General features: G+C 51.7%; 2 protein-coding genes across 2 annotated transcripts in view; both read right to left on the minus strand.

The window, feature by feature from the left end:
• Positions 1–26272, minus strand: part of LOC135888153 (zinc finger protein 721-like) — a 202873-nt gene that overhangs the window by 42473 nt on the left and 134128 nt on the right. The gene's annotated exons all lie outside the window — the stretch shown is intronic.
• On the minus strand, positions 6591–8956 carry LOC135888064 (carbohydrate sulfotransferase 5-like). Its single transcript, XM_065415877.1, has 2 exons — positions 8667–8956; positions 6591–7755 (listed from the first exon to the last, which is right to left on the minus strand). The coding sequence occupies exons 1-2, from the start codon at positions 8954–8956 to the stop codon at positions 6591–6593; spliced, it is 1455 nt and encodes a 484-aa protein (XP_065271949.1).

A 26272-nucleotide genomic window follows, 5' to 3' on the forward strand; every position in this document is an offset into this window, starting at 1 on the left:
GTAGTTGAAGGCTCCTATCAAATCCCCCCTCACTCTTTTCTTCTGCAGACTAAACAAGCCCAGTTCCCTCAGCCTCTAATCGTAAGTCATGTGCCCCAGCCCCCTGATCATTTTCATTGCCCTCCGCTGGACTCTCTCCAATTTGTCCACATCCTTTCTGTAGTGGGGGGCCCAAAACTGGACGCAATACTCCAGGTGTGGCCTCACCACTTCTGAATAGAGAGGAATAATCACGTCCCTGGATCTGCTGGCCTGGCAATGCTCCTGCTAATGCAGCCCAATATGCCATTGGCCTTCTTGGCAGCAAAGGCACACTGCTGACTCATATCCAGCTTCTCATCCACTGTAATCCCCAGGTCCTTTTCTGCAGAACTGCCGCTTAGTCAGTCGGTCCCCAGCCTGTAGCGGTGCCTGGGATTCTTCTGTCCTAAGTGCAGGACTCTGTACTTGTCCTTGTTGAACCTCATCGGATTTCTTTTGGCCCAATCCTCCAATTTGTCTAGGTCACTCTGGACCCTATCCCTACCCTCCAGCCTATCTACCTCTCCCCACAGCTTAGTGTCATCGGTGAACTTGCTGAGGGTGCAATCCATCCCATCATCCAGATCATTAATAACCCTTATTGCTTGCAAAGGGTTTCTGGGGAGTGTGTTCCTATTGAAAGATTGATTGATGATCGGTTAATTAACCAGCACCATTAGCCAGCGCTTATTGCTACTTGTATCCGAATAGCTCATTAGTGGAGCTAATAGACTCCTAACGGTGAACTGATCTTCTGTTCAGTCGCTGTCAGTCCAATATAGCTATAGCAGCCCTGATTCTCTGGGACTGTTCCTGCATTTGGGAGCAGGTTAAGGGAGCTAAACCACCTTTGCGATCCCTCCGCTCCCGGGCTCTGAGTCCTCTTGTGCCTCTTCTCCACAGCAGCTGCTGGGCCACGGATTTTTCCCAGGTGGCTACGAATGGAGGGGAGGGCCTGGGCCGGAGGCGGGAGCGGGCGCAGAGCACGGGTAGCAGGGGGTGGCCAGGGTGAAGCTGCAGCGCCGGTGATATTCAGCGCCCTTGCAAAGCCCCAGAGGGGCCACGGAAGCAGAGGTGCAACTGGATCTGGATCTCAGCCTGCGCCAAGCTCCGTGGTGACTGGCTCCGGGGCTCACAAGCTGCCTCCCCGCTGTCCCTTTGTCTGTGAGCCACAATCGTTGTGGGGACCCATCTCGAGGGCCTCTAGGTTAGGAATCCCCAGGTTCTGGCCCGTCAAGCCGACGCTCCCATGGGGCTGAGGTGCGTCATGGTCCGTTTGTGGTTACGTCGTTGCAGGATCGGGGCGGACGATCCAATGCGATAAGAGAACGAGACGCATTGGAGCGTCGGGAGACAGGCTGAGGGCTGTTCCCAGGTGCGCTGGGTTTTTCATAGGCCTGCTGGGAAGCAGGGAATGGCCGCAGCGCATTGGCCATGCCCTCCCTGTACCCAGCCCCATCTATCTCACTGCTTGCCTCCAGCCCACCCCTCTGCCTGGGTGGAGGATGGGACCTGGGTAGAGTGGAGTCCAACTGGGGCATGTGCCTCAGTTTCCCATCTGTCACATCATAGAATCGTAGGACTGGAAGGGACCCAAGAGGTCATCTAGTCCAGTCCCCTGCACTCATGGCAGGACTAAGTATTATCTAGACCATCCCTGACAGGTGTTTGTTCAACCTGCTCTTAAAAATCTCCAGTGATGGAGATTCCACCACCTCCCTAGGCAATTTATTCCAGTACTTAACCACCCTGAGAGGAAGTTTTTCCTAATGTCCAACCTAAACCTCCCTTGCTGCAATTTAAGCCCATTGCTTCCTGTCCTATCCTCCTCAGAGGTTAAGAAGAACAACCTTGTAACAACCTTTTATGTACTTGAAAATTGTTATCATGCCCCCTCTCAGTCTTCACTTTTCCAGACTAAACAAACCAATTTTTTGTCAATCTTCCCTCATAGGTCATGTTTTCTAGACCTTTCATCATTTCATCAATGACCTGGGGCAGATGGGTATGGGGCAATGGAGTAAATGGACAATGACCTAGTGTAGAAGGCTATGAGGCACTGGAGTAACTGCACAATGCCTTGGTGTAGAAGGGTATTTAGTACTGGAGAAACTCCACAATGAACTGGTGCAGAAGGGGATGGGGTACTAGAGTAACTGGAGAATGACCTGCTGCAGAAGGTTATGGGGTACTGGAGTATATCCTGATGCAGAAGCGTGTGGGACACTGGAGTAACTGGAGAATGATCTGATGCAGAAGGGTATGGAGCTCTGAAGTAACTGGACAATGACCTGGGCACAAAAGGGTATGGGGTACTGGAGTATCTGCATAATAATCTGGTGCAGAAGGGTATGGGACACTGGAGTAACTGAACAGTGACCTGCTGTAGAAAAGTATGGGGTACTGGAGTAACTGTAGCAGGACCTGGTGCAGAAGGGTATGGGGTAGTGGAATAACTGACATTGACCTGGTGCAGAAGGGTATTGGGGTCTGAAGTAACTGGACAATGGCCTGGTGCAGAAGGGTTTGGAGGTACTAGAGTAACAGCACAATAACCTGGTGTAGAAGAGTAGGGGGTACTGGAGGAAATGGAGAATGACCTGCTACCGACGGGTATTGGAGTAACTTGACTTTGACCTGGGCACAGAAGGGTATAGGGTACTGGAGTAACTGGGCAATGACAGGGGCACAGAAGTGTATGGGGTACTGGAGTAACTGCACACTATTCTGGTGCAGAAGGGTTTGGGTATACTGGAGCAACTGGACAATACCCTGGTGCAGAAGGGTATGGGACGCTGGAGTAACTGGAGAATAACATGGTGCAGAATGGTATGGGGTACTGGAGTAACAGGACAATGCCCTGGTGCAGAAGGATATGGGACACTGGAATAACAGAACAATAACCTGGTGCAGAAGAGTAGGGGGTACTGGAGTAACTGGGCATTGACCTGGTGCAGAAAGGTATTGGGGTCTGCAGTAACTGGGCAATGACATGGTACAGAAGGGTATGGGGGTACTGGAGTAAAAGGACAATGCCCTGGTGTAGAAGGGTATGGGACACTGGAGTAATTGGAGAATGGCCTGGTGCAAAAGGGTCTGGGCCTCTGGAGTAACTGGATAATGAGGTGGTGCAGAAGGATGTGGGGTACTGGAGGAACTGGAAAATGACCTAGTACAGAAGGGTATTGGGGTCTGGAGTAACTGGATAATGTCCTGTTGCAGACGTGTATGGAACACTGGAGTAACTGGACAATGAGCTGTTGCAGATGGATCTGGGTACTGGAGGAACTGGAGAATAACCTGGCGCAGAAGGGTCTGGGGCACTGGAGTCACTGGCCAATGGCCTGGCGCAGAAGGGTCTGGGGCACTGGAGTAACTGGAGAATGACCTGGCGCAGAAGGGTCTGGGGCACCGGTCTGGCTGGCCTATGATCTGATGCCGAGAGATCCAGCCCCTGCCTGTGACAGAGGAAAGTTTGGGCATGGCTCAGTGCCAATTGTCCCATTTAGACTCAGTGCCCCGAGACATCACATCCCAGGGCTCCTCATTAGGCTTCGGGATGCGTCGCGCTGGGCCTTGTTAGCATCTCCGCTCCTGCTTCCAGCTGGAGGATCCAGCCATTGGGGGTCTGGGGGTTATTAAAAACACGTTCTGTTTGTGGTGCAGCCTCTGACGAGGCCCCTGGCGGGGCCATTAAAAAGTTTCCTGTTCGAGATTCAGAAGGGAATCTAAAAGTGAGTCCAAAGGGAGCCAAACACAAGCAAGTCCCACGTGCAGCAGGAGAGCTTTTGTGTTAATTTGAGTGGAATACGGGGACCCAGAGACTCACAGGTGTTAGCATGACCCTGCCAGTTGTACAACTCTAAGCAGTCAACCATGGTTTGGGGTTTTGAGGACGGAGACCTCAATCCCCTGGGCACAGCACTGGAAAATTCATGCCATGGTTGGAAATGTATTGAGTCAGACACACCGGAGGGAAAATAATTTCAACTCAAGACATGCATCAGTTTGAATCTGCCATTGGCTGGTGAGGCGAAACTAACGTAACCCAAACTTTTCCAAGGGCCTTTTTCAGAGAGGATATTGATTAGACTCTTTTATTTTGTCAAACAATCCCTGGTAGGGTGGAAGAAAGGGTTGGAGATCAGTTGATGGCTGTGACTGGTGATTCCCTTTCCTGCCTTTAACAAAGCAGAAGGATACAAGAGGAGAAGAGAGACCATAGCGGGGCAGTCCAGCTTTTCTTCATCTCAGGTGGCTGGTCAGTCTTAGGCAGATATGACTCCCATGGGGTTGGGCACCTAAATGTCTTTGAGGATCTGACCCAAAGTGTCAAACATCTAAGGGTACAGCTGCGACTCAGAGCTCAGGTCTATGCACTTGGGCTTGGACTAAAAATACCTGTGGAAACGTGCGGCCTCGGGTTCTGAGTCTTGCTGCTGTGGGTGTCTACTTGGCATGTAGACATACCCTGATATCTGTCTAGATCCTAATGCTGGGACCTGTCTATCCGCTCAGTCCCCTCCTATTCCACTGGGCTGATCTAGCCCTTTACTTAGCCTTCTGGCCTAGCTAGCTACATTGCAGCCAATACAGAGAGCGCTGTGAATGAAATCTAGATGGGGACACATTTATTAACTCAGGCACTCAGGGTTCGAGTTGGAGAGGCGAGGATGGCAGGGCAAAGTCAGTGGCGCCAGTTCAGCCCGGCGACATTAGAGCATAAAGGGAAGATTTATCACAGGCGACCATGGGTGGAGAGTCAGGAAATCCAGCGTCCCATTAGCCTGGTGACCCCGAGACCTGGACGCGGCTCCTCAAAGGCATTGAGGCTCTTAACTTCCATCGAAATCAATGGATACCGCCCCGCATGTCCTATGAGTCAGGTAGGGCTCATAATCTCCGTTTGCTGGCTGAGCTCAACCTGATGGCATTTCCCTGTCCCTGTCCTTTCTGAACACGGCTCCCGGTCGACTCCAAGACGTCAGGGGATGTTCTGGGCATCGCTGGGCAGAAGCCGATTCGTTTGGGGGAAATTCGGAAAACCAGAAGGGGAGAAACGGGGGATACGTGGAGTCCCTGCGGTCTGTTTAGCACAGTCACAGCTTCAAGCACCTCTTCAGTTGTCTAGAGATCAAAGAATTGGTTGGTGACACCCACTAATGCTTCCCAGCCTGACCATGTGGACCCCCTGAATGAATTGTCTCCCAGACAGAAAGAACAGAAATAATAATGGTGGAGGAAGTTGGGCACACAGAGCCATGGGGAGGGGGGAATGACAGGCAGTGCAGAACAGGGGTGTGCAGAGCCCCAGGGATACAGGGAGAATGGGGGAGCCTGAAATGTGGGGAGAGGGTAACGGGGGAGACACAGAGCCCCTGGTGTGAGTTGAAGGGAGTCCCTGAAACAGAGGGAGAGGAGAGGGGTACACACAGGGAGCTTGTGGGAGGGAGTGGAGGGAGCCCCTGGTGGGAGCAAGGACCTCAGCCTGCACAAGCCGTGAAGTGTGTCAATACCTAGGACAGAGGAGGAAACTGAGGTGCAGAGTGGTTAAGTGACTTGCCCAAGGTCAGACAGCAACTCTGTGGCAGGGCCAGGTTTAGTGTCCAGGACGAATATGCTGCTCTAACTCATTAGACCCCCCTCCCACCCCCCAGAGCTGGGATAGAACCTGGCTCCCAGCCCACTAGACTCTACTCCCCTCCCCTCCCCATTGACTAGCTGCCCCTGCAGGGAGGATAAAAGGATCTAGCAGCAGGACAGCTCTTCTATAGGTCAATTGTTCCTGTGTGTTTAGTGCTGCGGGACAGGGGTTCTATTCCTAGCTCCCCAGAAGTGGGTGTAGCTGGGATTTCAGTTCCTGACTGATCAGTGGGGATTCCCAGTGCGGCTTTGCCACTGCCATCCACCCCCTGGTTTGTGTAGGGCTACCATATGTCTGGATTTCCCCAGACATGTCCGGCTTTTTGATCTATAAATAGCCATCCGGGGGGGATTTCCCCCGGTCGGCTATTTATAGATCAAAAAGCGGCGCTTCTCGGCTCCCCCCATCCCCTGCAGCCTTAGCACGCCCCCGGCCCCGCAGCTGTCTCCCCTCCCCTCCCCTGAACGCTCTGCCCCCCTGCTCCTCCCCCTCCCCCGCTTCCCGCGAAGATCTGGATAGGGCATGGGAGTCCCAGGGGTCTGTCTGGGGGCGGGGGTGTGAATATGGGGTGGGGGTGTGGATAAGGGTCGGGGCAGTCGGGACAGGTAGGGTCCTAGGGGGGCAGTTAGGGTGGGGGGTTCTCAGGAGGGGGCAGTCAGGGGACAAGGAGCGGGGGGGGGTTGGGGGTTCTGAGGGGGGCAGTCAGGGGGTGGGAAGTGGGAGGGAGTGGATGGGGGCGGGGCAGGGGTGGGGCTAGAGCGGGGCTCCTCCCCACCCGTGTCCTCTTTTTTGATTGTGCAAATATGGTAACCCTAGGTTTGTGGGAAAAATCACAGGACAAGTGTGCGACTCGTTGCCTGGCAGGTTCTGTGCTCGGGGAGGCAGCTCCTCCTTATCCAAGCGTCCAACCCCTTGCACCCAATCCTCAGTGCAGATCAGAGAAGACACTCGAGCCCTTCATCTGAGCCTCGATCTCTTCTCTCGGAAGCACCAGGTCCTTCGCGAGGTCCCTCTGCTCCTCCTCCGAGCTGACCGGCCGGTACCCAAAGACCTCCATGGCCGGCTTGCAGATCTCCTGCACTTCCTGCACCTGGTGGAAGCTAAGCTGGTGCCTCCAGGCCTGCGAGACCTTGCTGGCATCCCTCCGCACTGGGAGGACCTCGGGGTCCTGAGGCCCAGACCAGTGGGTGATGTTGTGCACCCAGGCCTCGAGCCGGGGGGAGGAGGCCAAGCCGGTATAGTGGTACCACTCGGCCACCTGACCCACTGGATCCCGGACCAGGTCTTCATAGCGTGTCAGGAGGTAGCGTCCACGCAGGGCAGGAGGTGGGTGGCGCAAGGCGGCCAGGTACATGCCGGCTTGGCTGTGGCAGACTTTGCGCATGACCAGCCGGGCGTTGGGCGTGGCATTGTGGGCCCGGCTGATGAGCAGGTCGTCCGGGTAGAGCGAGATGAGCTGGCGGGAGGCGTAGACGGCCCGGGGGTCCCGCACCAGGTGGATGATGCGGAGGTCGAGGGCTGGGTCGGCCAAGAGCGGGTAAAGCGCCTCCAGCTGGAAGAACCTGACGACCTTCAGCGCCACATGGCTGTAGGTGATGCAGGCCTCTGCCGCCTTCCCGAAGGGGCTGGCGTCGCAGTGGGCCTGGCACTCCACCGGCCTCACGATGTCCCCGCGCCGGAAGGCCTCGCAGGCAGGCGGGGAGCGGAGGGCCCGACTCATGGGCCACATGAAGATCTGGGACGCCCACTGGGGCTGATGCACAAAGTCCTGCAGCGCGGCCCTCTCACACCGGAAGAGGGCGTGGAGCAGGTTCCGGGCGGGCCCCTGCAGTAGCTCCGGGCTGCCTCCGGGCAGGTGGTACCAGACATGCTTGGCTGGCTCCATCAGGTAGAAGGCGTCGGGGTGCTGGCTGAAGAGTTGGCCGGCGAAGGTGGAGCCCGAGCGCCAGCTGGAGAGGAGGAGTATGTGGGTCCTGCCGGGAGGAGGTGGCACGGCGCCGTGCCAGCAGAGGAACAGGAGCATGGACGAGAGCAGGAGCAGCAGGCGCTGGGTGGTGACTCTGGTGAACATCCTGCCCTGGCGGCGGAACCTACCGCAGACAGAACGAGGCTTAGTAGGGGCCCATCCCCTCATCCCTCTCCTCCCCCAGAAGCCTCTTGGGCAGAGCCCTGTGTTGTCATGTAATGGACACCACCTTGGCCGATGCACAGGGGATTGACTGGGGAACCTCCGTACATAAGAACATAAGAACGGCCACACTGAGTCAAACCAAAGGTCCATCTAGCCCGGTGTCCTGTCTTCTGACAGTGGCCAGTGCCAGGTGCCCCAGAGGGAATGAACAGCACGGGCGCCCATCAAGTGATCCATCCCCTGCCGCCCAATAGGTCCAATAGGGGCAGGGAGGGGGCAGAGTTGGGGCGGGGACTTTGGGGAAGGGGTTGGAATGGGGGTGGGGCGGGGCCGGGGGCGGCGGGGCGCGAGCCCCCACTGGTGCCTATGACTTCAGCCCCACTGCCAGAGATGGTTGCGTCGACTCCTGCCCCCGTGGTCGAGTCCGGACCCTTCTCGCTCGCCCAGGCCGAGCCGACAGCTACACCTCCTGTCGACCCTGGAGGTGTTTGAGGCTGCACGGGGTCTGCTCCAGCTCACGGCACCGTTCCCCCCACCTAGCCGGGAGAGGTCGCCGGCACCGGTCGCTTCCCCGGCACCGTCAAGGGGAAAGCCCGCAATGATGGCCTCGCGGTCTCCATCCCCGGTGCACCGCTCCCCTGAGCCAGAACAGGGTCAGTAGCCTCATTGGTCCCCAAGCCCTCGGTGTGGACCCTCGGCACCTCGCAGTACCACTCCTCCCTCGTCCTCCTTTTTGGAGACCTTGGAGTCAGACTCCTATCGATCTCATTGGAGCAGAAATAGATGGTCCAGATCATCACAAGACCGGCACCGTGGCCCGCGCAGTGGCAGCTCCCGGCATAATGGCTTTTGGACTCCCTGGGCCTTCACCAAGGCCAAGGGCGGAGCCACGGGTCGCATTCCAGGGTGGCAGCGGTAGCCTCGGCCACTTTCGTACCGCTTCCGGCATTGTCGGCATTGGCAGGATCGGGGGTAGCTCCATTGCTCTCTGATGCCACCATCGCAACCCCTGTGGCACCGGCGGCAGCTACGCCAGTCCCAGAGGTAACAGCGCTGATGTCCTCGGCACCGACAGCTCCAACACCATCGGTTCCGGCTTCAACAACTTTGCCAGCGGCGGCCTCTGCAACGACGTATACAGCTCCGGCACCGAGGGCCATGGCACCATCCACATCAGCTCCAGCCCCGGATACCCAAGCGCTGCGGGAGCCCTTGGGTATGGAGGGAAGAGAGCAGCCACCCCTTGCGGGGGTCTCTTCCTCCGCCTCTCCAGATGAAGCGCTGGCAGGCACTTTGGTAGCCCTGGCCCTGGAGGACAACAGGGTCCTACAGCAATTGCTGAGGAGGGTTTCCCAGGGCCTGGGTATTCAGGCGGAGGAGGTAGTGGAGGACGCAGATCCAATGGTGGACATCCTCGCCCGCTCCTGACCGGCATGTATTGCCCTACCCCTCATAAAGACCATTGCCGACACCACAAAAACCTTATGGCAGACCCCGGCTTCGTTGCCCCCTACCTCTAAACGCAATGAAAGATGCTATTTTGTGCCGTCCAGGGGCTATGAGCACTTGCATACCCATCCTCCACCAGATTCCTTGGTCATGGATGCTGCTAACCAACGCGAGCGCCAGAGCTACCAAGGCCCCTTCCCCAAAGCAGAGCTGGTGCCGCAGGACTCCTGTGCCGATTCTTGGCCCTGGTGGAGGAGGGCAAGCTCATTTCCCGAGCTTCTTTGCAGGCCGCTCTGGATGGGGCTGATGCGTCCACTCGGATGATGTCTATGGGGATTGCCATGAGAAGGAGCTCCTGGCTCCAGGTATCAGGTCTGCCATACGAGGTCCAGCAGACCATTCAGCATCTCCCCTTTGAGGGTGTGGGACTCGATTTTCTGAAAAGACGGATAAAAGGCGACATAGCTTAAAAGTCTTGCGAGCCACCCTCAGATCGCTGGGCCGCCACACCCCCGCCACACAGCAGAGGCATTTTAGGCCGCAACCTCCTCCGTGGTTCTACCAACCACAGAACCGGCAGGACGGCTCACGGAGGAGAAACAGGAGCGGCAGGTAGAGGCCGCACCCATCCTCAGGCCAGGGCTCTGGACCGTCCAAACTTTCATCCAGACAGAAGCAGGCCTTTTGAAGGGGCGAACAAGGACAGTGCACCAGCACTTGGACTGGATCCAACCTGCCTTACCTTCTCGTCCCGACTATCCCCTTTCTACCCTGCATGGGCCCGTATCATGTCAGACTGCTGGGTGCTCTGCATGGTAGAGAGGGGATACTCCTTCCAATTCTCTGCCCTCCCGCCCTTCCACCCCACTTCCCCATCCCTCTTCAGGAACCCTTCTCACGAGCAGCTCCCGCACTCGCTCCTATTGCTTGGGGCAGTGGAAGAGGTACCTCAGGAGCTGAAAAGCAAGGGCTTCTACTCCCGGTATTTCCTAATAACGAAAGCCAAAGGCGGGCTCAGGCAAAAGTGCCAGCAGTTTTGCTCCTTCCTGAATCACAGGTCAAGCTCCATCGCAGATGCGTTCCTCCTCCCATGGGGAGGCCGTCTTCTCTACGCGTTCCCACCCATCCCTCTCGTTCACAAGGTGCTTCTCAAGATACGGAGGGAACAAGCTTTGGTGATATTGATAGCTCCAGTCTGGCCCTGCCAACACTGATACACATCTCTCCTGGAAATGCCCATGGAAGCCCCAGTTACCTTGCCGCTCTTCCCAGACTTCATAACTCAGGATCACAGCTGTCTCCAGCACCCAAACCTCGAGTCGTTGCACCTTACGGCGTGGAAGATCCATGGCTGAACCCCACAGTGCTCTCCTGCTCAGACCCGGTTAGACAAGTCCTCCTTGGCAGTAGGAAACCCTCTACCAGGACTACTTACCTGGCCAAGTGGAAGAGATTCTCAATCTGGTTGGTGCAGTATCACTCATCTCTGATGCTCGCCTCTGTACCACTCATACTGGACTACCTTCTCCATCTCAAGCAGCAGGGACTGTCCATGTCGTCAATAAGGGTTCACTTGGCCTCCATCTCTGCCTTCCATCCAGGTGCAGAGGGCTGGTCGGTGTTTGCCACCCCTAATGGTCAGTCGTTTCCTGAAAGGTCTCGACAGGCTATATCCACACGTCCGGCAACCGGCCCCGACCTGGGACCTCAGTCTGGTCCTTTCCAACTTGATGGGTCCGTCCTTTGAACCACTGGCGACGTGTTTCCTGCTCTACCTGTCATACAAGATGGCGTTTCTGGTAGCGATAACCTCAGCCAGGAGGGTGTCTGAGCTCAAAGCCCTGACATCAGAGCCCCCGTACACAGTGTTCTATAAGGACAAGGTTCAGCTCAGGCCTCATCCAGTGTTCCTCCCAAAGGTTGTCTCCCAATTTCACATCAACTAGGACATCTTCCTCCCAGTATTCTAACCTAAGCCGCACTTGAGTGGCAGGGAGCAGAGGCTTCACTCATTGGACGTCCGCAGAGCATTAGCCTTCTACATCGAGAGAATTAAAGCATTCTGAAAGTCCATTCAACTGTTTGTGGCCATGGCAGACAGGATGAAGGGACTTCCAGTCTCCTCCCAATGAATTTCCTCGTGGATCACGTCCTGCATCCGTGAATGCTATAACCTGGCAGAGGTGCCTGCCTCTCCGCTCACAGCTCATTCCACTAGGGCGCAAACTTCTTCAGCAGCATTCCTGGCGCAAGTCCCGACCCAGGAAATCTGCAGAGCGGCGACATGGTCCTCCATATATACTTTCACCACGCACTATGCGATTATCCAGGAGGCCAGAGATGATGCGGCCTTTGCTAGAGCAGTGCTCCAGTCAGTGGACATCCAACCCTGCCTCTGTAACAGGCTTGTGAGTCACCTGATTGGAATGGACATGAACAATCACTTGAAGAAGAAAAAACGGTTACTCACCTTCTCGTAACTGTTGTTCTTCGAGATGTGTTGGTCATGTCCATTCCAATACCCACCCACCTATCCCTCTGTCGGAGTAGCCGGCAAGAAGGAACTGAGGGGGTGGTGGTTCGGTAGGGCCCTATATTGAGCGCCATGATGGTGCCACTCCAGGGGACGCCCTCACCGACCCAACAGATGCTGCTAGGGGGGAAAACTTCTGGCTACCGTGCACGCGCGCACATGCACCTGATTGGAATGGACACGAACAACACATCTCGAAGAACAGTAGTTATGAGAAGGTGAGTAACCGTTTTTTCCTTTTGTTTGTTTTAAACCTGCTGCCTATTAATTTCATTGGGTGACCCCTAGTTCTTGTGTTATGAGAAGGAGTAAATAACACTTCCTTATTTACTTTCTCCAAACCAGTCATGATTTTATAGACCTATATCACATCCCCCCCTTAGTCGTCTCATTTCCAAGCTGAAAAGTCCCAGTCTTATTAATCTCTCCTCATAGGGAAACTGTTCCCAGGAGCGTTGCCAGCTTTTCTGCCGCCCTAGGTGGCGGAAGGTCCTGTCCTGAAATGCCGCCCCCCACAGAGGCGGCGGAAGGTCCCGCTGCCGAAATACCGCCGCAGTCGCCGGCCCCCAAATTGTAGTGCCCTAGGTGACCGCCTAGGTCGCCTAATGGGTTGCGCCGGCCCTGACTGTTCCACACCCCTAATCATCTTTGCTGCCCTTTTCTGAATCTTTTCCAATTCCAATATATCTTTTTGGAGATGGGGTGACCACGTCAGCACACAGTATTCAAGATGTGGGCGTACCATGGATTTACATAGAGGCAGCATGATATTTTCTGTCTTATCACCTATCCCTTTCTTAGTGATTCCCAATATTCTGTTTGCTTTTTTGACTGCCACTGCACATTGAGTGGATGTTTTCAGAGAACTATAAACAATGACTCCAAGATCTCTTTCTTAAGTGGTAACAGAGGGGGTAAACAGACCCCACCATTTTGTATGTATAGGTGGTATTATGTTTTCCAATGTGCATTACTTTGCATTTATCAACCTTAAATTTCATTTGCCATTTTGTTGCCCGGTCACCCAGTTTTGTGAGATCCCTTTGTATCTCTTCGCAGTCTGCCTGGGTCTTAACCATCTTGAGTAGTTTTGGATCATCTGCAAATTTTGCCACCTCACTGTTTACCCCTTTTTCCAGATCATGTATGATCCGTAGCTAAAAGTGTGAGCTGCTACAGCTTGAGCTAAAGACACATGGCATCTGTAACAATTCAGATCCCCTGTGGATTGGCACGGAGGGGGCCCTGTGACACAAGGACCAGTGGGTTACAGTAACACAGAGCAGAGCAAACTGGATGCTGAGGAGCTGTATGTCCTTCAACTTCTGACTGCTAGAAGCTGGTAGTGGTCAACAGGGGATGGATGACTCGATAAATTGCCCTGCTCTGTTCATTACCTCTGAAGCACCTGGCACCATCTGCTATCGGAAGACAGGATACTGGGCTAGATGAACCATTGGTCAGATCCAGTATGACCGTTCTTATGTTTGCCCTGAATATTCATCACCGTTGTGTCTTCTGTCTACCACTAGGGGCGCTAGGTAGCTTTGGTCTTGGTCCACATGGACTCTCCATTACAGCTGGTTGGGAAATATTTGACTAAACGTTTTCTCGTCAGAAAAGGCTGATTCATCTGAAACAAAACTTTTCAGGGGGGCAGGTGAGTCAACATTTTGGCGGGAAAGTAAAAAAGTTTCGAAATTGTCGAAACCTCCCATTTTGACATTTGGTTTGGTAAATGAAAAGTTCCATCTTGCTGGTTTGAAACACCTTTTCCCGTAGGGAATTAAAGCGAATGAGAGTGAAAAAGGAGGAGTCAAAATGAAAGCCAAACATTTGGAAAGGATCAAAACAAAACAGGTCAACTGATGCCAATGAAAACATTTGTTTGTTGGTTTGTTTTGTGCAAATTTTCAAGGGTTCAACTTATTATCCTGCTTCCAGATGGGAGAAAGTTTCAAAATTGAAAAAAATGTCATGAAATGGAAAAACTCTTTCCTACCCATCTCTGTTCTCCAGTGTTTGCGTGCCCTGCTCAAGGTGGCATTGGTCTGTGTGAGTTATGTGAGTGGAGTAGACACTGAATTCCTACCCAAATGCCCCTCACTTTACAGCGGCTCTCAGCCTTTCCAGGCTACTGTCCCCCTTCCAGGAGGCGGATTTGTCTGGCGTACCCCAAGTTTCACCTCACTTAAAAACGACTTGCTCACAAAATCAGAGTTAAAAATACAGAAGTGTCACAGCCACTGTTACTGAAAAAGTGCTGACTTTCTCGTTTTTACCATATAATTATCAAGTGAATCAACTGGAATATAAACATTCCTAGAATATCAGGGTTGGAAGGGACCTCAGGAGGTCATCTAGTCCAACCCCCTGCTCAAAGCAGGACCAATCCCCAGACAGATTTTTACCCCAGATCCCTAAATGGCCCCCTCAAGAACCGAACTCACAACCCTGGGTTTAGCAGGCCAATGCTCAAACCACTGAGCTATCCCTCCCTCATTGTACTTATATTTCAGTGTATAGTCTGTAGAGCAGTATAAATGAGTCATTGTCTGTGTAAGGGGTCGGACTCACCCCTGCGGCGCTTCCTGCTGGTCTTCTGGGGAATCAGCTCTGTCCAGCCCGGAGCGCCTCTGCAGGCTGGTGATCCGCCTTGTCCTTTGCACTGGCCCCCTTGTCCCTCCCAGGACCCCGGTGCCCCTTGCTCTGGGTGCTGCCCCCTGCCGGGGGCAGGGCGCGGGGGGGGAGGGCGGCGCTCCCGCCGGGGGGAGGGCGGCTGGAGCCCCGGGGCGAGGGTGGCGAGCCCCGGCGGGGGCTCCGCTCTCCCCCCGGCGGCCGGGGGCAGGGCGCCGGCGGGGGGGGGGGGAGGGCGGCGAGCCCCGGCGGGGGCTCCGCTCTCCCCCCGGCGGCCGGGGGGAGGGCGCCAGAGGCGAGGGCGGCCGGAGCCCTGGGAGGAGGGCGGCGAGCCCCGGCGGGGGCTCGGCTCTCCCCCCGGCAGCCGGGGGGAGGGCGCGGGGGGGAGGGCGGCCAGAGCGCCGGGGGGAGGGCGGCGAGCCCGGCTGTGGCCCCGCTCTCCCCGGCGGCCCGAGCGCCGCGCCGCTCCCCTCCAGGTGCCGCCCCAAGCACCAGCTTGGTTGCCTGGTGCCTGGAGCCGGCCCTGCGCGGTACTCCTCTCGCCGAGCAGGAGTACCGCAGTCGACGGCGAGCACTTCCTGGTTCGACTTATCGTGTCCAGACAAGACGCGATAAGTTGAACCCAGAAGTTCGATCGCTCGCCGCCGAACTACCGGGTAAGTGTAGACCTACCCTAAGAGACCCTGAAAGGTCATTGAGTCCAGCCCCCTACCTTCACTAGCAGGACCAAGTACTAATTTTGCCCTAGATTCTTAAGTGGCCCCCTCAAGGACCGGAACTCACAACCCTGGGTTTAGGAGGCCAATGCTCAAACCACTGAACACTCGAACAGAAGCTGCTAAAGTCAGACATTTAAAAATCAGCAGGTCCAGATAACTTGCATCCAAAAGTTTTAAAAGAGCTGGCTGAGGAACTCACTGGACTGCTAATGTTAATTTTCAATAAGTCTTGGGGCATTGAGGACGTTCCAGAAGACTGAAGACAGCTAATGTTGTGCCAATTTTTAAAAAGGGTAAACAGGCTGACCCAGCTAATTATAGGTCTGTCAGCCCGACATCAATCCTGGGCAGCATAATGGAGCCGCTGATAAAGGACTTGACTAATAAAGAATTAAAGGACGGTAAGGTAATTAATGCAAATAACATTGGTTTATGAAAAATAAATCCCGTCAAACACACTGGACATCTTTTTTTCATGTGATTATGAGTTTGGTTGATAAAGGTATTAGTGGTGATGTAATATAATTAGATGTCTGCAAGGCGTTTGACTTGGTACCACATGACATTTTGATTAAAAAACTAGAATGATGTCAAATGAACATGGCACATGTTAAAAGGATTAAAAATTGTCTCACTGCTAGGTCTCAAAATGTAATTGGAAATGGGAAATCATCATCGAGTGTGTGAGTGTTTTCAGTGGGCTCCCGCTGGGGTCAGTTCTTGACTTCAGGCTATTTACCATTTTTATCAATGACCTGGAAGAAGAAAACATTATATCATCACCAATAAAGTCTGCAGATGACGCAAAAACTGGGAGAGTGGTAAATAATGACAAGGACAGGTCAGTGATTTGGATCATTTGGTAAGCTTGGGTGCAAGCAGACAGCCTGTGATTTAATACGGCTAAATGTAAATGTACGCATCTAGGAACAAAGAACGTAGGCCATAGTTACAGGACGGGGGAGGACTCTATCCTGGGAAGCAGTGACTGTGAAAAAGATTTGGAGGTTGTGACAGATAATCAGTTCAACATGAGCTCCCAGTGTGATAAACAGGAATCTCGAGTAGGAGCAGAGATGTTATTTTACCTCTGGATTTGGCATTAGTGCGACCGCTGCTGGAATCCTGTGTCCAGTTCTGGTGTCCACAAGGCAAGAAGGATGTTGGTCAATTGGAGAGGGGTCAGAGAAGAGCCACAAGAGGGATTAAAGGATTAGAAAGCCTGCCTGATAGCGATAGACTCAAAGAGCTCCATCTATGTCCTTTACCAAAGAGAAGGTGAAGGGGTGACTTCATCACAGTCCATAACCACCTACGTGGGGAACAAAGATTTAATCATGGGCTCCTCAATCTGGCAGAGGAAGGTCTAATATGCTCCAATGGCTGGAAGCTGAAGTGAGACAAAATCCAAGTGGAAATAAGGTGTAAATGTATAACGGTGAGCGGAATTAACCACTGGAGCAATTTATCAAAGGTGGCGGCAGATTCTCCATCACTGACCATTTTTATATCAAGATGGGATGTTTTTCTAAAAGATCTGCTCTAGGAATTATTTGGGGGCAGTTCTCTGGGTTGTGTGACACAGGAGGGCGGATGAAATGCTCACAGTGGTATCATCTGGCCTTGGAATCCATGAATTCCCTCTAGGGGGCGTTGTCTCCGATCCAGCCCCAGGGCAGGGGGAATGCTTGGCTCAGTGGGGCATGGAGTGGGAGATGGGGCCTTTCCCCTCTAGCAGGCACCAGCTGTGCTCAAGAAAGACCACAGGGAGGGTGGCCAATCCTCCAGGATTGTCCTGGAGTCTCCGGGAATTAAAGATCAATTTGAATTTAAGATAAACGTTGTGTGAAAATCTCCAGGAATACATCCAACCAAAATTGGCAACCCTAACTGCAGGGGTTGGAGTTACTGCTGCCGGCACTAGGGCCCTGCAAACGTGGACTTTGAACAGATAATGCTCAGGGCTTAGAGGTTTGCCTCCTTACAGCCGTCCACAAATAGTGCCACATCAAACTCCCCCAGAGAGCTAAACCAGGGAGTCCTGTCCCGCTTCCTGCCCATGCCTCATTCCCAACCAGCTGTTCAAAAGGGGGAAAACGGGTGAGGAGGGGACCATGACTTTAACTACAAGTGGCGTGAGTTGGAACGGTTCTCAGCATCCACATGATGTCTCCCATATTGTGCCGCCCGCAGCGAAGACAGGTCCCAGGGATTACCGGCCCTGGAGCAGAAATGCAGGGGCAAACGGCGATCTACCACCATAGCCCACCCATCACTGCCGCCAACTCTCAAAGCCCTTGGCAGATGATAATGAATGAGGCCTCCCCACCCTCCCCACCAGAGTGGAGGGCTGCGTTGGCTGAAGGGATAGATGCAGTTGTGGCTAAGTCACAAGACAGGGAGTCAGGACTCCTGGTTCCAGCCTTAGCGCCGAGTGGGGTCTAGGAGGTTAGAGCAGGTGTGGCTGAACCTCTGGATCCTGGGTTCCCTCCCCAGCTCTGAGCGGGATCTTGTGGTTAGAGCAAGGTGGGCTGGGTGTTACAAAACTGGGACACCACTGGCCCAAGGTCACACAGCCAATCTAGGAATAGAACCCAGGTGTCCTGATTCCTGGCTCTAACCTCTAGACCCCACTCTCCTCCTAAAGGAGAGAATAGAACCCAAGAGCCCTGACTCCCAGCCACCCCGCTTTAGCCCACTAGACCTCACTCCCCTCCCAGAGCTGGGGATAGAACCCAGGAGTCCTGATCCCCCCCACTCTAGCCACCTAGGTTGTAGTCCCTTGGGGGCTCGGAGCAACCCCTGCAGAGGGTAGGGTGACCAGACAGCAAGTGTGAAAAATCGGGACAGGGGGTGGGGGGTAATAGGAGCCTATATAAGAAAAAGACCCAAAAATTGGGACTGTCCCTATAAAATCGGGACATCTGGTCACCCTAGCAGAGGGTCTGACTAGACCATGGGATGAGGTTCTCCCACTGTCCCCTGCTCAGCTCTCCAGGCCATTCACCAGCAGAGAAGCAGCCCTGGTCCCTGCCCCGGGGGAAGAAGGGGATGCATCTTACTTTGTCAGGGTGCTGTCAGCTCCACTCCTCTTTCAGCTCCTTCCAGCCTCTTCTCCAGAGTGACAGTGACTCTGCACCTTCGTGTGTAAACAGTGGGTGGATCCAGGGTGGCCAGAGGAGGCTGGTGGAGCAGGAGCAGCCAATCTGCCCCAGGCATTGATACTGCGATGAACCGATCCCAGCAGAATCCCAATGGATAGACAGTGTTAGCTAGGGATGGGATGGGAGGGGAGTTGACTTGAGTGGGTTAGAGAAGGGGGCGCTGGGAGTCAGGACTCCTGGGGTCTATCCCCAGCTCTGGGAGGGGAGAGGGTTAGAGGCAGGGGGCTAGCAGCCAGGACTCCTGGGTTCTAACCCTAGCCCTGGGAGGGAAGTGGGGTCTAGTGGGTTAGAGCAGGAGGGGGTGGGAGCCCAGAATCCTGGGTCTCTTCTTAGCTCTGGGAGGGGACTGGAGTCTAGTGGGTCAGAGCAGTAGAGGTTGGGAGTCTAGGACCATGGGTTCAGCTCTGGTGCTGGGCCAAACATACTCTTCCAATTTTTTAAAGCACGTGTGTATGCAAGGCCCACTCGGCCCTGGAATTTATTTCACTCGCATTAATACGGTGTCAAGAATTGGGGTAGCCGTGTTAGTCTGTATCCACAAAAACAACAAGGAGTCTGGTGGCACCTTAAAGACTAACAGATTTATTTGAGCATAAGCTTCATGGGTAAAAAACCCACTTCTTCAGCTGCATGGAGTGAAAATGACAGATGCAGGCATTATATACTGACACATGGAGAGAAGGGAGTTACCTCACAAGTGGAGAACCAGTGTTGACAGGGCCAATTTGATCAGGGTGGATGTGGTCCACTCCCAATAACAGATGAGGAGGTGTCAATTCCAGGAGAGGAAAAGCTGCTTCTGTAATGAGCCAGCCACTCCCAGTCCCTATTCAAGCCCAGATTAATGGTGTTAAATTTGCAAATGAATTTTAGTTCTGCTGTTTCTCTTTGAAGTCTGTTTCTGAAGTTTTTTTGTTCAAGTATGGCTACTTTTAAATCTGTTATAGAATGTCCAGGGAGATTGAAGTGTTCTCCTACTGGCTTTTGTACGTTACCATTCCTGATGTCCGATTTGTGTCCATTTATTCTTTTACATAGGGACTGTCCGGTTTGGCCAATGTACCTGGCAGAGGGGCATTGCTGGCACATGATGGCATATATAACATTAGTAGACATGCAGGTGAATGAGCCCTTGATGGTGCGGCTGATGTGGTTGGGTCCTCTGATGGTGTCACTAGAGTAGATATGGGGACAGAGTAGGCAACGAGGTTTGCTACAGGGATTGGTTCCTGGGTTGGTGTTTCTGTGGTGTGGTGTGTAGTTGCTGATGAGTATTTGCTTCAGGTTGGGGGCTGTCTGTAAGCGAGGACAGGCCTGTCTCCCAAGGTCTGTGAGAGTGAGGGATCGTTTTCCAGGATAGGTTGTAGATCGTGGATAATGTGCTGGAGAGGTTTTAGTTGGGGGCTGTATGTGATGGCCAGTGGTGTTCAAAGAGAAACAGCAGAACTAAAATTCATTTGCAAATTTAACACCATTAATCTGGGCTTGAACAGGGACTGGGAGTGGCTGGCTCATTACAGAAGCAGCTTTTCCTCTCCTGGAATTGACACCTCCTCATCTATTACTGGGAGTGGACTACATCCACCCTGATTGAATTGGCCCTGTCACTGGTTCTCCACTTGTGACTTGTAACTCCCTTCTCTTTATGTGTCAGTATATAATGCCTGCATCTGTCATTTTCACTCCATGCATCTGAAGAAGTGGGTTTTTTACCCACGAAAGCTTATGCCCAAATAAATGTTAGTCTTTAAGGTGCCACCGGACTCCTTGTTGTTTTTATTAATATGGTGGACCACCGATAAGCGTTTGAGAGCTGTAAACCCCCTGCAACGAGGGAGAGGAGCATGTTGGGTGACGCATGAGCAAGTGTCTTGGATGAGATGGAGCGAGGGGTCATTTCAGCCAGAGGATCAGGGAACATTCCCTAATGGGGAGGGGTCTGTGAGCCAGGGGAGTTGTCTCCTGGCAGGAGTGGCTGGTGATGGACCATCTCTTGGGACACTTAAATCAAGGGCTGGGCTCCTGGGTTCTGTTCACAACTCAGTCCTACCTTTCACCCAAAGTCTCCCCTTTCCCTTACAGTCTCTCTCTCTGGTGCAGAACCTCAGTGGATGTAAACTGGAACTGTATTGTGGGAGTACCTAGAGACCCCACAGGAGATCAGGGCCCCGTTGGGCCGGGCGCTGCACAGACACACAGCGAGAGACAGTCCCTGCCCCAGCTGAGATCAGGGCCCCGTTGTGCCGGGCGCTGCACAGATACAGAGACAGTCCCTGCCCCATCTGAGATCAGGGCCCCATTGTGCTGGGCGCTGCACAGACACACAGGGAGAGACAGGCCCTGCCCCAGCTGAGATAGACTCATAGACTCATAAACTTTAAGGTCAGAAGGGACCATTATGATCATCTAGTCTGACCTCCCGCATGATGCAGGCCACAAAAGCTGACCCACCCACTCCTGGAATAATTCTCTCCCTTGACTCAGCTGTTGAAGTCCCCAAATCGTGATTTAAAGACTTCAAGTCACAGAGAATTCTCCAGCAAGCGACCCCTGCCCCATGCTGCGGAGGAAGGCGAAAAACCTCCAGGGCCTCTGCCAATCTACCCTGGAGGAAAATTCCTTCCCGACCCCAAATATGGCGATCAGCTGAACCCCGAGCATGCGGGCAAGATTCTCCAGCCAAACCCTCCGGAAAATGTTCTCTATAACAACTTATAATATCCCATCATTGACCATTGTTACTAATTACCAGCGATGGCACGTTATTGACCTATTGACTAAAATCACGTTATCCCATCAAACCATCCCCTCCATAAACTTATCAAGCTTAATCTTAAAGCCAGAGAGGTCTTTTGCCCCCACTATTTCCCTCGGAAGGCTGTTCCAGAACTTCACCCCTCTGATGGTTAGAAACCTTCGTCTAATTTCAAGCCTAAACTTCCCGACGGCCAGTTTATATCCATTTGTTCTCGTGTCCACATTAGTACTGAGCTGAAATAATTCCTCTCCCTCCCTGGTATTTATCCCTCTGATATATTTAAAGAGAGCAATCATATCCCCTCTCAGCCTTCTTTTGGTTAAGGTAAACAAACCGAGCTCCTCGAGTCTCTTTTCATACGACAGGTTTTCCATTCCTCGGATCATCCTAGTGGCCCTTCTCTGTACCCGTTCCAGTTTGAGTTCATCCTTTTTAAACATGGGAGACCAGAACTGCACGCAGTACTCCAAATGAGGTCTCACCAGTGCCTTGTACAACGGAACCAGCACCTCCTTATCCCTACTAGAAATACCTCGCCTAATGCATCCCAAGACCGCATTCGCTTTTTTCACGGCCACGTCACATTGCCGACTCATAGTCATCCTGCAATCAACCAGGACTCCGAGGTCCTTCTCCTCTTCCGTTACTTCCAACTGATGCGTCCCCAGCTTATAACTAAAATTCTTGTTAGTCATCCCTAAATGCATCACCTTACACTTCTCACTATTAAATTTCATCCTATTACTATTACTCCAGTTTACAAGGTCATCCAAATCTCCCTGCAGGATATCTCGATCCTTTTCCGAATTGGCAATACCTCCCAACTTTGTGTCATCCGCAAACTTTATCAGCCCACTCTTACATTTGGTTCCGAGGTCAGTGACAAATAGATTAAATAAAATCGGACCCAAAACCGAACCTTGAGGAACTCCACTGGTAACCCCCCTCCAACCTGACAGTTCACCTTTCAGTACGACCCGCTGCAGTCTCCCCTTTAACCAGTTCTTTATCCACCTCTGGATTTTCATATCGATCCCCATCTTTTCCAATTTAAGATCATGGCCCCATTCCCTTTTCTTGAAGAGTGGTATCATTCGATGTTTTTCTGTCACTCCTCCAGCTGCTCCCTAGCTCGCTGTGACTTTGCAGAAACACTTGCCAGAGATCCAGTGCATTTATGAACTGACTGCCGTCCAGTGTGCTGATGAGGGCTTCGTTATTACAACTCTTTCTTTCTTTCTTTCTTTCTTTCTTTCTTTCTTTCTTTCTTTCTTTCTTTCTTTCTTTCTTTCTTTCTTTCTTTCTTTCTTTCTTTCTTTTTCTTGCTAAAAACAAGAACAGTTTCAAAGAACAGCTGAGTTGTGCAGCCATGTGAGAACCATCACTGACTTTGTCTTTCTAGCCATGGTCTGTCTCTCTTTAGATTTCTCTTCTCCCCTTCTCCTCCCTTCCAAATTTTATATGTGTGGATGGGATAATTTATCTGTATTAATGCAAAAAAAAAAAAAGTTTAAAATGTAGACTTGCCAAGAGAAGGGACTGAATGAGGATGTGATGAATGCCAGATACATACAGTGCTTGGTATCACACTGACGGGTGCGATAGATAGATAGATAGATAGATAGATAGATAGATAGATAGATAGATAGATAGATAGATAGATAGGGGTGTATGGGGAGGATAGATAGATAGATAGATAGATAGATAGATAGAGAGGGGGTGTGGTGGATAGATAGATAGATAGAGAGGGGGTGTGGTGGATAGATAGATAGATAGATAGATAGATAGATAGATAGATAGATAGATAGAGATGGGGTGTATGGGGATAGATAGAGAGAGGGGGGGTGGATAGATAGATAGATAGGGGTGTATGGGGAGGATAGATAGATAGATAGAGAGGGGGTGTGGTGGATAGCTAGATAGATAGATAGAGAGGGGGTGTGGTGGATAGATAGAGAGAGAGGGGGGGGTGGATAGATAGATAGATAGATAGATAGATAGATAGATAGATAGATAGATAGATAGATAGATAGGGGTGTATGGGGAGGATAGATAGATAGATAGAGAGATAGAGAGGGGGTGTGGTGGATAGATAGATAGATAGATAGATAGATAGATAGATAGATAGATAGATAGATAGATAGGGGTGTACGGGGAGGATAGATAGATAGATAGATAGATAGATAGATAGATAGATAGATAGATAGATAGATAGATAGATAGAGATGGGTGTATGGGGAGGATAGATAGATAGATAGATAGATAGATAGATAGATAGATAGATAGATAGATAGATAGATAGATAGATAGATAGATAGGGGTGTGGTGGATAGATAGATAGATAGAGAGAGGGGGGGTGTGGTGGATAGATAGATAGATACTGAAGCATGTTGTGAGGTCAAAAACACCCACAAGCAACAGTCAAAAGGCCAAGCAATGTTACTGGCTTATTGAGGAAACGCACACAAGCACAAGGATTACCCCAGGAACTGTGTGCAATAGAAATCTCTCAGAGATAGCACTACACACTGGAAACTGTTTGACCCAGGTCACAGCAAAAGAGCTTTCCAGCAAGTGGGAAGAGGAAATAAAAGGGGGACAATGACATCATGATGGTACCTCACTCTCCCTACAATGAAACACCTGAGGAACAAAGACTGAACTGTGGGAAGTGATGGTCCCAGGCTAAAGGGGTTTCTAGCCTGTGTATGAAAACCTGGGAAACAAAGCCAAGGCAGCTTGTGCCTTAAGAATCTGCCAGCCCGTTTATCACTCAGGGTGAGAATTTACTAATTCATATGGTACCTATCTAGCGTGTTAAGCTCAGTTTGTGGTTTTGTTTATTTACTAGGTAATCTGCTTTGATCTGTTTGCTATCACTTATAGTCACTTAAAATCTATCCCTTTGTAGTTAATAACCTTATTTTATGTTTTAATCCAAAGCATATGGTAAATCAGGTTTTCAGTAACCTCTCACTCTATTAGACCTGTTTGTCTAGATGGGAGCCAAGGGCTGAAATTTCTTAAGGGGACTGATCTGGCTTCTTGTTAGCCAATGTGGTACTACGGAAGCTCTTTTGTTACTGGCTAATTATAGAATAAACCAGCATTTTTTGGCGAGTGTCTGCCCTATTTCTTGCAGGCTGCCCTGATTGTGGCATCCTCAGTGCGGCCCATCCAGGTCTCCGGTCACAGTTATCAAGGTAAAATGTCTACTGCATAGACAGGTATGGCACTTTCGAATCCTGCAGATAACGCCGAGAGCGCCTCGCTCTATTTGTGCATCGTTCTTCTCAGGAGCAGTGAGCGTTTGTCAAGCCAAGGCAATTGGTTTCTCCCTGCCACCAGGAAAACAGGAGGGAAAGAACTGCACCCACCCTCTACGGTAAAGCGTCACAAGCCAGTTGCAGCGGTAACGAGGCGTCAAAGCGTGTAAGAACTTCAGACGAGATCAGCCATTTCTTTCCTTCCTTCGATGCACACTCAGTCTTTAGTCCATTTCCATTTTTGGTTGGGTTTTTTTTGCTTGTAACGGTTCATGTAAAGGTGCCGATACTGTCGCCAAATTAGGCAGAAACTTACCATAGTCATTGAGCAGTCTTAAGAACATAAGAACCGCCATACTGGGTCAGACCAAAGGTCCACATAGCCCAGTATCCTGTCTCCTGACAGTGGCCACTGCCAGGTGCCCCAGAAGGAATGAACAGAACAGGGAATCATCAAGTGATCCCTCCCCTGTTGCTCATTCCCAGCTTCTGGCAAACAGAGGCTAGGGACACCATCCCCGACCATCCTGCCTAATAGCCATTGATGGACTTATCCTCCATGAATTTATCTAGTTCTTTTTTGAACCTTGTTATAGTTTTGGCCTTCACAAGAATGAACATAACTGTGACAGGTTCTCTGTCGGTGACTGTTGAAGAAGCCACTTTCTCTGGTGATTTCCATAAGCCCGTGGCATCAATTACATGACCAAAGTATTCAAATGAAGGTATGAAAAACACACATTTGTCTCAACATATTCTCAGGATGTGCTCTTCCAAGTGTTGCAAGGCAGCATTCGAATTTCAGAGATGATCTTCGTAATCCTGTCCTGTAACAAGGATGTCATCCAAATAGCATTGAAATCTGTTCAATCCCTTCAGGGTCTCATCCATGACTTTCTAGAGCAGGGCAGGTGCCAATGTGATACTGAAAGACAAACCTGTTAGAGCAAAATAGGTCTTTTGGCATGTTGATTGTGAGATATTTGCGAGATGTTGGATCAATCTCCATTTGTCGGTGTGCACTGAGCCAGAACACTGTCCTTCACTAAGAGTAGCAAATAAACCTTCAGGACGAGGCAGCGGATACTGGTCTGGACATAAAACTGGATTCAGTGTCACTTTGAAATCTCCACAGATTCGATGGAGCCATCCTTCTCGATCACTGGTACAACAGGTGTAGCCAGTGACAAGACTCAACTGTTCATCAAAAGGTCTACATCAGCCTTCACCAGAGGCTTTAGCGTCAACGGCACAGCTCTGGGCTGGTAATATTTTGGCTGGCTGTCAGATGTAATAGTGAGCTTCGCTGACATATTGCTTATCCGTCCAAGTTCTTTTTCGAAAACTTTGGGGCGTTTGGCCAGTATTTCTTGAAGGTTTCTAGGTGTTTTTGTGATCACCTTGATCTTGGTCCAATTCACCTTGAGCTTCTCAAGCCAAGTTCTGCCACGTAATGATGGATACTTTCCTTCGGTCACATGCAAAGGTAAAGCAACTGATTGTCCATCTAGTTGAACTTTCACCTGGAATACCTCTTTTGGGACTAATTTTTCTTCAGTATAAATCTGCAGAACCATGAAGGTTTCTTCCAGAGGAACTTGCGACAAGCGCTGCTGATAGGTAGACGCAGACATCAGTGAGATGGCAGCTCCAGAATCAAGCTCCATTCTTGTAGGAGCTCCCTCGATCAAGGGTGTGACCCAGATGCCATCTCTTACTCCAGCTTCTAACACATACAGGGCTAGATCTTGCTCATTGTCACTAGAGCTCTTGCCTTGCTCCACATTTCGAATTCCCGACTTCCGGCCTTTCTTAGGTTCAGTCTTCACAGGTGTCTTCTTGGAGGGACGGTTGCTCCGTGTTGCTGGTTGTTGAACTGAACGACAGGTCATGAGGATGAGTTCTTTCTTCTGGCACCTTCATCTCAGTGCAGGCTGCAAGCTGTCTGTC

Source organism: Emys orbicularis, chromosome 13 (assembly GCF_028017835.1).
Source record: "Emys orbicularis isolate rEmyOrb1 chromosome 13, rEmyOrb1.hap1, whole genome shotgun sequence".
In the NCBI taxonomy this organism is placed as follows: Eukaryota; Metazoa; Chordata; order Testudines; family Emydidae; genus Emys; species Emys orbicularis.

Coding starts and splice junctions, on each gene's coding strand:
- LOC135888064 (XM_065415877.1), bottom strand. CDS start 8,956: ATGGCCCTCGGTGCCGGAGCTGTATACGTCGTTGCAGAGGCCGCCGCT. Junction 7,756..8,666: donor TGGCTCCGCCCTTGGCCTTG/GTGAAGGCCCAG, acceptor TGTCTGCGGTAG/GTTCCGCCGCCAGGGCAGGA.